At 29.7% G+C, this 12,003-nt stretch overlaps 1 protein-coding gene across 1 annotated transcript; it reads right to left on the bottom strand.

Moving 5' to 3' along the window:
- Positions 1-257: 257 nt before the first annotated feature.
- On the bottom strand, positions 258-10,589 carry LOC119614255 (wiskott-Aldrich syndrome protein family member 3-like; the record flags this gene model as incomplete). Its single annotated transcript, XM_037970395.1, is given in 4 exon segments — positions 258-589; positions 676-1,499; positions 9,774-10,052; positions 10,055-10,589. Coding segments are annotated over 4 exon segments (1,883 nt in total), but the record flags the coding sequence as incomplete, so codon positions are not given.
- Positions 10,590-12,003: the final 1,414 nt, after the last annotated feature.

The following is a 12,003-nucleotide window of genomic DNA, read 5'->3' as shown; positions in this document are numbered from 1 at the left end:
AGAGAAATTTTCCGAAAATTTTCTATAAAAAGAGAAATTTCCGAAAATTTTCTATAAAAAGAGAAATTTTCCGAAAATTTTCTATAAAAAGAGAAATTTTCCGAAAATTTTCTATAAAAAGAGAAATTTTCCGAAAATTTTCTATAAAAAGAGAATTTCCGAAAATTTTCTATAAAAAAGAGAAAATTTCCGAAAATGTTCTATAAAAAGAGAAAATTTCTGAAATTTTCCGAAAATTTTCTATATAATTTTCCATAAAAAAAGAAGGTTTCCGAAAATTTTCTATAAAAAACAGAGAATATTGAAAATTTTCTATTTCACAAGTTAATAAATTCAAAACATCTAACATACCATCTCTTATGGCCTTCATTAAATCGGATCTAGTATCGTGGAATGGTGGTAATATTTTCTTAGGTTGTGGTTTTGGTCCACCCATCATTCCGTTCGATTGTATATCACCATTTGGCAATGATTTTGGCATAATTTGATGTGGTCCTTGATTAATAGGCGATGAACCGTTCTCATCCAATGGTGGTGGAGGAGGAGGTGGTGGTGGCGCCGCATTAGGTGGCGATAGCTTTGGTTCATGCTGCAAAAAAATATGAAGAAAAACATTAGTAAATCAATAAGTTAACTTGTTAAAATATGGCGAACTACTAAAGCCATTTTACTTACCTGATCCGGCACCGGTGGTGGTGGTGGCAAATCATTTAATGAATTCATTTGTTGCATACCACCACCCATAGTCATACTATTGAAACTATTTATGGTATTATTCAATTGTGCCATTACTAAGGCATTCGCATCCTGTACACTGCTCGGTGCCAATTGTGGAGAGCCAGCTCTCGATGTGCTATTGGTGCGAGCTAATAATTTCGCTGCAATATGACCACTACCGCCACCATTCAATTGAGCCAACATTTGTGATGGGGATGTTGTGTTAATCATACCATCTGGTATGGGAGGCGGTGGTGGCAGAGCATCCCGACTTGTTGACATACTGCGACCACGTGTAGGTGTATTAGCGCTCGATGCTGTTGGTGTACCACCGCCACTACCATTCGATGGTGGTGCCGGTGGTGGTTGTGAGGGTCGTGGTTTGGTGCGTGATGGTGTGCCGGGAGCATAAATCGGTTCTGGCGACATGGGACCTTGACCGGTCTGACCATACAAGGCGTGCGATTGATGATAGAGAGCATCGTCGTACATTTGTTGCTGCTGCTGTTGTTGCTGTTGATGCTGTAGATGTGACTGTTGTTGATGATGCTGCATGCCAGCCATACCCTGATGCTGTTGCATTTGCTGTGACGGATGCATGCCATTGGCAGCATATGCTGTTGTAGCATACTGACTGCCACCACCTTGGGCATTTGTCATCATATTACCAGCATTTTGTGGTGATAACGGTCCATAAACACCATCAATTTGTTCGGATTGATAACTGCGTCGCAATTCTATAGAATTGGGTCGTGCTGGTCGTGTCTCGTAAATGCCCATACCTTTAAGAAAATAAAGCAAATAGTAGAGAAATATATAAATCAATTTGAAAAAGCATTTTTTAACACAGCAAAAGAAAATATGAACATTTTTACAATAAAATAACAAAATACAAAAGAAATAAATACATAACACATTGATAAACATAAATTAAAGATTATTGTTTATGAAAAAAAAGTTGAATAAAATTTTTAATAAAAGAATTTTATTTAACAAAACAATATGAATGTATAGAAATTGTAATTTTAATGAATTGTATGTTTAATAATGTATAGAAGAAGAAAAAAACCTTAACATTTAGAAAACACTTTGATGTTGATTATTAGTTTGGTTTATTTTGACATGAACTGTACGACAGCAATATTTGTTTTAAAGCCAATTTTCTTTTTAGATTTTCTAATGCTGCAATTTATTTTTTACAATTTAGTTATACTAATCAATAACAGCAGCACATAAGAGAAGTTTAGAAGAGTTTTAACTTTTTTCATATTTTTGATAACACAAGCGACGTACAGAGCACTTGAAGATATAGATAGATAGAGGAGGTGAATAGAAGTGAAAGACAGTAATTTTAGAATTAGTCATGTAGGGTGTTTGTTCTTAAGAAAGAATATTGAATTAATCTTCTAAAGCTAAAATGGGATTTTTTTAAAAGCAAGCCAAAAGTATTAATGTTAAAACACAAAAGAAAATAGATTTTTTTAAATTAGAAAAATATAAATAAAATAAAAACATCTATGGAAGTTGAGGTGATTAATGAGAGTGTTTAAAAGGATCTAAGGCCTAATGTCTAACTTCCTAGTTTAAATACATATTAAAGGAATTATTCATGATTTATTATTAAAGTTACGAATTTTTATTGATTATTTTTTGTCTGAAACCTTTGCTCTACTTAACGAAAAATTTTTTTTAAAAAAATTACAATATTAAAATGTATTATTCATATACCTACATATGTACTACATAGTATGTTTGTATGTAATAATATTTCAACTGTATTACTATACTTCTTTATCTACTATATTATTTTCTCTCTCACTCTTCGTTTACTGCATGATGAGTTGATGATGATGATGGTGACAAAAAAGGTCAATGTGTGTTATTTGACCTTTTGCTCCATTTTATGAGTAATAATTCGTTTATATTAAAAACATGAAAATCACATTTAGAAAAACATAGTTATTAAATGTTATTAGAAATTATTTTTATTTAAAAAAATTTAATAAAAGGCATAATAAAACAAATCATGATTTATTGAACATTAGTGCGAACTTTCGAAATGTTTCTCATTTTAAAATTGTTTATGTTCGATATTGAATTAAATGATAAAATATTTCTGAACATAAGTTGGAATATTCAAGTCTCTACTCGGAATCGAACAGTCGATGTTATAAAACACTATAATATATAACCTAATGGAGGCAAAAGCTTAACATTTTTGATTTTTGAGATTTTTGAGATGAAAAAAGTTTCTTTCGAAAATGTTCCACTTATATAATCAAAATCATTTCAAGCTTGTATGATTTCAAGTGATTTGTGTTATTATTTAATTTTCTCATTTATCCTCTAAAAGATGTAATTTAAAACAATTGCCTTTTATCATACATAAGAGAAAACTATTTATTATAAAGTAATCTGAAAATTTAATGACACACTTTTAAAACAATAAATGATATTTTTATGAAAGTTGTTCATCACTATTTAATGACTTTGATAGTTTGACTAAATTTTGTTGTCATAAGTAAATTGAAAGGTTAGAGACAAGGATAAAGACAAAGACTATAGACATAGACTAAAACTTGACTATAGACAAGACGAGATTAGTCCAGATTATATACTAGAATTTATATAATCTGGACTATAGACTAGACTATAGTCTAGACTATACACTAGACTATAGACAATAGACTATACTATAGACTAGACTATAGACTAAACTATAGACTAGACTATAGACTAAACTTAAAACTAAACTTAAGACTAAACTGTAGACTAGACTATGCAATAGACTATACTATAGACTAGATTAGACTAGACTATAGACTAAACTATAGACTAGACAATAGACTAGACTATAGTTTAAACTATGGACTAGACTATAGACTAAACTTAATACTATACAATAGACTAGACTATAGATTAAACTATGGACTAGACTATAACTAAACTTAAGACTTGACAATAGACTAGACTATATATTAGACTATAGACTAGACTATAGACTAGACTATAGACTAGACTATAGACTAGACTATAGACTAGACTATAGACTAGACTAGGCTATAGACTAAACTTATGACTAAACTATAGACTATAGATAAGACTAAAGACTGGACTATAGTTCAGACTGTATACTAAACTATTCACTATAGACTAGACTATAGACTAGACTATAGACTAGACTATAGACTAGTCTATAGACTAGACTATAGACTTGACTATAGACTAGACTATAGACTAGACTATAGACTAGACTATAGACTAGACTATAGACTTGACTATAGACTAGACTATAGACTTGACTATAGACTAGACTATAGACTAGACTATAGACTAGACTATAGACTAGACTATAGACTAGACTATAGACTAGACTATAGACTAGACTATAGACTAGACTATAGACTAGACTATAGACTAGACTATAGACTAGACTATAGACTAGACTATAGACTAGACTATAGACTAGACTATAGACTAGACTATACTATAGGCTCTCGCCATCTCGTTCAGAGGCAAACGGCATTCAGGGATAAGTTTTTATATAGAATACACAACAATCAGGCATTTTATAACAGCTTGAATATCAGTATTGATTCTCTTACTCGACAAATTGAGAAAAAATTATTTGCTATAAAAAAATCAATTGGCACGTTTTATAGAGAGGAAAAGTTAAGATTTATTAGAAAGAATTTAAATTATTGTTTAATAGTTGCTATATTTAGAAATTCAAACAAATAAATTGTCATAATTAAAATAGATTGATTGTTTGAGAGAAAGCTCTATTAAAACATATTAAGAATTTCAACTGGATTCGAAAAAAGAAAAGAAAGACTATTCCAACAGATTTTAAAATTGTAAATTTAATAACAATAACATTTAATAACTCTTAAAAAACAATTGTAAATATTGTAATACAAGGTCAAATTTATATGCATAGAAAAGTAATAAATTATTGAATTGAATTAAAAAAAAGCTAAAAAATAATGTTAAAAGTCACATCAATTATAACAAAATACTAAATTATAACAAATACAAAATGTATACAAATAAAAAAAGTAAATATATTATATAATTTATGACAAAACGGGTAGGAATAGAGTGGAAGAAATAGAAAGGGGGAGGGGTAAAAACAACAAGTGGTGTTTGTGGTGCTGCTATGAAAAGTGATAAATTAAACAGATACAAACAGAGAGACAGAGAGTAAGAGAGAAATGTGTGGGGGTTTGGAAGGGGGAAGGAGAGTATCAGAAGTATAGCTGTATATAATAAAACATATACATATAATATATTTAAATACATAAAAATTGTATGTATGTATATATATAAATGTTTTAAGATATGTTGTTTATATTGTTGTTGATTTAAACAATATTTAATAACATTTAATTTTTTTTTTTTTTGAAAACTTAATTTAAATATGAGTTTAATTTTGTTTAGTTTATTGTTGTTTTTATTTGTTAAAAGGATAGTGGTAGTAGAAGAAGAAACAAATGCTCTCTGACCTGCAATGGCAACAGCAGTTTGCTTCGCCAGATTACTGTTATTTTCCAAATGTGAAAGCATATTATAAGGTTTAACATTGCCTGGAAAATATACAGACGACACATAATAATGATAATGACGACGATAAATGAATGTTATGATTAAGTAAATGAAACATTTTTTTTTGTAAATAATATTCAACGAAATAAAAAAAAACTATATTATTAACCTAATTTGTGATAGAAAATGATTAATGCAAAATATTGAAAGAAGATTTTAACTTTAAACTATAACATTTAGCAAATGAAACTAATGTCTTTTTAATAATGATTTTTGCTATTCTATATGATTTGCGAGTTAAACTCGTAGAGTGACTAATGTTGTTGTAGTGGCAATTATTGCTGGCACAGTGGGTTCTTAAATGATAGAAAATTGTAATGTAATTCAAAAACATCATGCTCTGAAGTTTATTAAGAAGAAAAAAAACCTTGCAAGGCATATTAAGAGATAAGAAAACCCAGTGAATGAACTGTTCTTTAGAAGCTATTTCTAAAAAATTGGGAACCTAGAATTCTTTTGTAGATGTTGCAGATGAGGAGCTTCAAACTGTTCTATAGAAGTTTGAGCAATCTTTAGCTGTTCTGTAGATGTTTGAGAAAACACAAATTGTTCTATAGATGGTGGAGGAACCTCAAAGTGTTCTATGGAAGATTGGAAAACATCCAATTATTCTATAGATGTTTGAGGAAGCTCAAATTGTTCTGTAGATGGTGGAGGAACCTCATATTGTTCGTTAGTCTATTATTCTATTGAAGTTTGAGGAAACTGAAATTGTTTAATAGATGGTGTTCAATAGAGGAAACTGAAATTTTCCAATAGAAGTTTAAAAAATCTCGAACTGTTCTATAAAAGTTTGACAAACCTCAAATTGTTCTACAGAAGTTTGAGAAACCTTAAACTATTCTACAGAAGTTTATGATACCCCAAACTTAGAAGTTTGAGAAGCCTCAAATTGTTCTATAGAATTTTAAGAACCTTCGAGCTGTTCTATAGAAGTTTGAGAAATCTCAAACTGTTTTATAGAAGTTTGACAAACCCCAAATTGTTCTACAGAAGTTGAGAAACCTTAAACTGTTCGATAGCAGTTTAAGAAGCAAAAATTGTTTCTATAGAAGTTTACAGAAGCAAAAATTGTTCTATAGAAGTTTAAGGAACTTCAATCTGTTTAATGAAATTGTTCTATAGCAGACTAAGTCACACCCCACACTCTACTATATAAGAGTGAGGAACATAATACCTTTCAAAAGAAGTTTGAAGAAGCACAACCTGTTCCTACAAATTTATACAAGTTTGAGGTTACTGCAAAGTTTAAGGATAAATATGAAAAGGTAATAAGAAAACTATTAGAAAGTTCAAGTAGTGATTCTGATTTGGAAAAGTTTTTCGAATGTTCTGAATGTGCACGCAAATAACTTCAAACTGATACTTAAACATTCACATCCCAGGAGTTGTAAAGTAGAAAAATGGTACTTAGCTTAAGAAGACATTCTGTTTTTTAGAGAAAAATGTATACAAATAGTAGAAGTTTCTTTCTAAAGTTTAAGACTTACACTAATATATGGCACTTCCTTTTTGGCAAATGGATTAAGAAAAATCGGATGACTTAGTTGAAATTGCGTCAGTTGCAATGGGATATATAAAGGTATCGAGGAAAGGGGTTAAAACTATAGTTTTACGTTGAATGTCTTCGTTTTAAAGTGTAAGCGATTGCCAAGCAATATCTAATACAATTGAATGGCCAACATATTCTACAATTAATCTTTGAAGCTTCCGAAAATCTAAAAATGTTAAACAAGCATATTTCACAGATTTTTGCAAATTTATAAAGTACATCAGTAACTCATAAGTATTGACAACAATAATAAATTTCATTATCTTCAGACCCACTGTAGTAATTAGCTAAAGCTTAGAAAATGATTCATTCATTGTTGGTTGAAAATAAAATAATGACGCAGCAATGTTTTTGTGAACTTTGTAGTAAACTAAAACAAAAGTAAATAATAGAAAAGAATCCATGTTGTTCTATTAATGAAGTTAACAGCTTGTTTTTCTAAAATGAAAATTTGCCTTCGTTCTTAAAAATAACGAACGAAATTGGCTTACGTTTTTGTAACGAAAAAATAAATTTTCATGTGAGTGACAACGAAAGAAGCTTTATTTTTCCATATATTTTGGTTTTTTAGAAAATGAATTCGTTCGTAATAAACGAAAGAAATGTCAGAAATAGACGATAGGCAAAGGCCTTTCGTTTTGCCCAAAAAACAACGAAAATTTACCAAAATACGTAATAATATGTGGCCATTTGAACCAGAATGTAATTCGCAATACAAACCTTTAATTTCTTGAGACATTGCATACAATTTTCATGTTGTTTTTAAAAAAACATTTTTTCATAATTTCAATTTTTTTCTAAAATTATTTTATTTTTGGTTTATTTTTTAGGGTTAACACCAACACCTTTATTACTACATGAAAAAATATTTAAAAAATTCAGAAATGAAATACGTAGGCAATATGTTCTGTTACGATAGAAAAAGCTCATTTCATTTTAGACATTTTTAAACGAAAACTTTCAAATGTTTTATAAAAACCTAATTTTAAACTTGATCGTAATAAAATGAAATGTTCGTGTGAGAACTAAATTGTTTTAGAAAAACAGGCTGTAAGTTAAAGTAAAAAGTAAAAACATTTTAAAACAATTTCACATAAGTAATTATAAACTAGAACACTCATTTTTATTTTGGCGTATTTTGAATTTGCTTGGCATTTAGCTTTATTTTGCTTTTGTTATTCAAAAAAAAATTGGCTTGAAATTATGATTTCGCTTTGAAACTCTGTCGTGCCGTTGTCGTACCTACATGTTAAATCATCAAAGTTGTTTGTGCTGATCACATTGGTCTAAGACGACTTAATTGTATACCATCATAACCACCACCATTACCACCTAAATGTTGTTGCTGGTTGTTGTTCTTGTAGTTGATGTTGTTGTATTAGTTGATATTGTTGCTGATGGTATTGATGTTGTTGTTGTAGCTGTTGTGCTGTTGTCGTACCACTCTCACTATCTGTGACAGTGTGTATTTCAACAAGTTGTGCTAAATATTGAAAATCAATAATTGGTTGGTTGGTTTGGTTGGCAATTTTTTTTTCTTGTAAAATTGAAGTATGAAATTAGTACTTGATGAAAATGTGGAGTGGAAAAGGAGAAAGAAAAACAACATTACAGACGGACATGATGAAAAAGGGAAAGTTTTCAATGTGTGTTTTTCTTATTTTCGAATATCGCAAAAAAAAAACTATAAATTATTTCATTTGAGTTTGAATAGATCGTACTTTTAGACATGTGACAGACAGATAACGGAATGATGAATACATAGTAAATTATATCATTTATAATAATCTATGTGATGTTTAACAAATATTTGGTTAGTTTTATTTCCAACTAATGTTAGCTTAGGCGGAAGTAGTGTATAAATCTTGTATTCTGAATGAATTTGAACAAAAAAAGGCATATTTCCAAATTCGTTGAAATCAACAATTGTATGAAATTGCTTCAGCCCCAATAAGAAGACTGTTGTATAGTTTGGGGAATCTCAAACGGTTCTATAGAAGTTTAAGGAACCTCTAACTGTTCTATCGAGGTTTGGGAAACCTAAAACCGTTATATCGGAATTTAGGAAACCTCAAACCACTCTATCGAAATTTGGGGAACCTAAAACTGTTCTATAGAAGTTTGAGGCACCTTAAAGTGATATACATATATAGAAGTTTAAGTAACCTCAAACTGATCTATAAGAAGATTGAGCAACCTCAAACTGTTCTAACGAAGTTTAAGGAACCTTGAAATGTTCTATTGAGAACCTCAAACTGATGTATATTAAAGTTTGAGGAACCTTAAACTGATCTATATAGAAGATTGAGGAACCCCAAACTGTTCTATAGAAGTTTAAGGAACCTCAAACTGTTCTATCGAAGTTTAAGGAACCTCAAACTGTTCTATCGAAGTTTGAGAAACCTTTAACTTTGAAGTTTGAAGAATCTCAAAATGTTCAATCGAAGTTTTAGTAATCTCAACTGTTCTACAGAAGAAGTACTTCTGTGCTATGAAAGTTTGAGGAACCTTTATTCGTTCTATAGAAGTTTGATTAATCTAAAACTGTTCTATATAAGTTATACATTCCAATTTGTATTATGCAGTAAGTAACCACTTATAATATTGAAATTATTGAAGAAAATACTTAGGAAAACCTGTAATTCTTCAAATCGATATTGAGTAAGAATAAAATATGGAACCATAGATTCACTCTTTGAAAGAATATCCGTGTCCTTTTAATCCAAATAGTTTGGATTTTTATAACAAATTATAAATTAAAAAAAAATACAAAAAATTATTCGAGTTAATATAAATAATTATAATCATATCTCTACAACCCATCACCTATACAAAATTATAAAATTGTATGTATAATCATAATAATGTTTAGAAATTAGAAAAAAACCAAAATACTTACTACCACCATAGCCGGCTTCCTCGTTGACCACAGAATTTGGTGTTCGATAAATAACATTATTTGGCATTAAAGTTTCACCATGTCCAATAGCAATTTGTCGTTGTTTCTCTCGTGTATTATGGGGTGTACGCACTCGTTTCTTATGTCCACGACCACTAGCACCGCCATCCTGTCGTGGTCGATGCATTTTCTTGCCTTTATCGTGCATAACACGTTCCGTATCCTTAAGCATCTCCTGACGCCACAATTCAAAGAAATAATTAGGATCTGTATAGAATTAAGACCATCTTTACCATCATCCCGATAAACGTTCAGTTTATCTAGAGGTGGTGGTTTATCACATTGTGCATATGTTTCCAGCATTGGCGCTGGCATAGTGGCTCGTGAAAATATTTGTTGATCGAAATTTTTGGCAGATTTAAAAGCTTTCTTTCGTGTGATGTCCGTTAGGGGCACTTCTTCGACGGTACTATCCAATTGTGTTACCTTAATGGCTAGACGATCAATGCGTGCCTGCAGTGAATTGGCACGATCACCAATATTTCCCACATCTCGTGCCAATTCACCGAATACATCTTCGGCATGTTTTGACAACGATGACAATTGTCTTATGATATTTGTTAGTGTTGTGTTTGTGACTGTTTCCAATTCTACCGATTGTAATTCATCCTGTTGATAGACAGAACGGGCCACATGCACCGGCTCAATTGAACGTTTGGGCAGTGGCATTGTGCTGTTGAAATCTCAATATTGATTAGTTTGCAACAAAACTGCTCAGCGTTTAAACATTAAAAGCTAAAAATAAATTGAGAGAAAAGTGGATTTATTAATAAAATTGATTTTTCCTTAAAAATTTTAAAATAAAAATTTATATTATGCATATGTATATTTTAGATAACAGCCGTCAGCATTAGTCATTTATATGTTTGTTCCAACTGTGATATCTTTCGAAAACAAATATTAATCAGTAGCTAGAAAGTGACGAAAATTTTGATATTTTATTGTTGTTTATAAAAAAACAATGTTTGCTATTGAAAGTGGGTTCTATTGAATGAGAAAAAATTAATAAATGACGCGAGGTCATTATAAAAACTATAGAAACTATTTTGTATATAAAACATGACAATAATAAACTAAAGACTAACAAACGTCTCTTTAAATTGCTATAATGTATTTTATAAGTGCTTAATCAGTATCAGAGATGGGGGTAGTGCACTAATTTTTAACTATCACTAATAATTAGTGGTAGTTCAAAATTATTCACTACTTTTGTTTAAGTTTAGTGATGAATTGAAAAATATAAGCCTCATTCAATAATAGTAATAGTGATATTTAAAATTTTTAACTAAAAATATTTTAAAAATAGTTAAAATATTTGTTTTTACAGCCTAGTGAAATAATTTTTTCTACACTAAATTATTAGTTCAAAAAATATTCCTGCACTATTTTTTTTTCTACGGAGAAATGTTTCACTCAATTGAAAGTTTAAGTTGATAGGTCAGTCTAGAAATGGTTCAAGTCAACCAAAAACTCATGAATAAAGCTTTCATTATTTACAACATTTCTAAGCTATTGCTTAAAAAATATCCAGTAACCGCATCATTTTTGCAACTGGCTATCTAAATCTGTATTTTCTATTTTAATAGATGTATCTTTACAAAAATTTAATCATTTATTGTCTTACAAATTCTTTAATTTTCATTTTAAAAAAATTAGTGCAAAGAAATTTATTGCAGCCTTTTGTTAGTTACTGTTCAAATTTTTAACTATTTGAGTGTAGTGCTTTTTTCTACACTACCACTCAATTGAGTTATAGTTAAAAAAATAAAATTATCACTAAAAAATATTAGTGCTAAAAATATAAGCTTCACTATCACTAAGCTGCTGAAAATTAGTGAAAAATATATTATTTGAAATAATATTTAGTGCTAGTGAAATATTGATTTAACTAAAAAAAATAGTGCACTACCCCCATCTCTGATCAGTATACAATAAAAAAACGTTTTTTATCATCTTGAAATTGTATAGAAATTTTGTAAAATTTTAAAATATTTTTGTTGATGGATATTTCCATTAATTAACTGAACTAGAACTGAACTAGAACTGAACTAGAACTGAACTAGAACAGAACTAGAACTGAACTAGAACTGAACTAAAACTGAACTAGAACTGAACTAGAACTGAACTAGAACTGAACTAAACTGAACTAGAACTGAACTAGAACTGAACT

The sequence above is a fragment of the Lucilia sericata genome, unplaced genomic scaffold (assembly GCF_015586225.1).
Source record: "Lucilia sericata isolate MDLA Ls3-8-SP2 unplaced genomic scaffold, ASM1558622v1 Contig002731F_arrow, whole genome shotgun sequence".
Lineage (NCBI taxonomy): Eukaryota > Metazoa > Arthropoda > Insecta > Diptera > Calliphoridae > Lucilia > Lucilia sericata.
The sequence above is the reverse complement of the archived record's forward strand: the minus strand, read 5'-3'. Positions and strand labels throughout refer to the sequence as shown.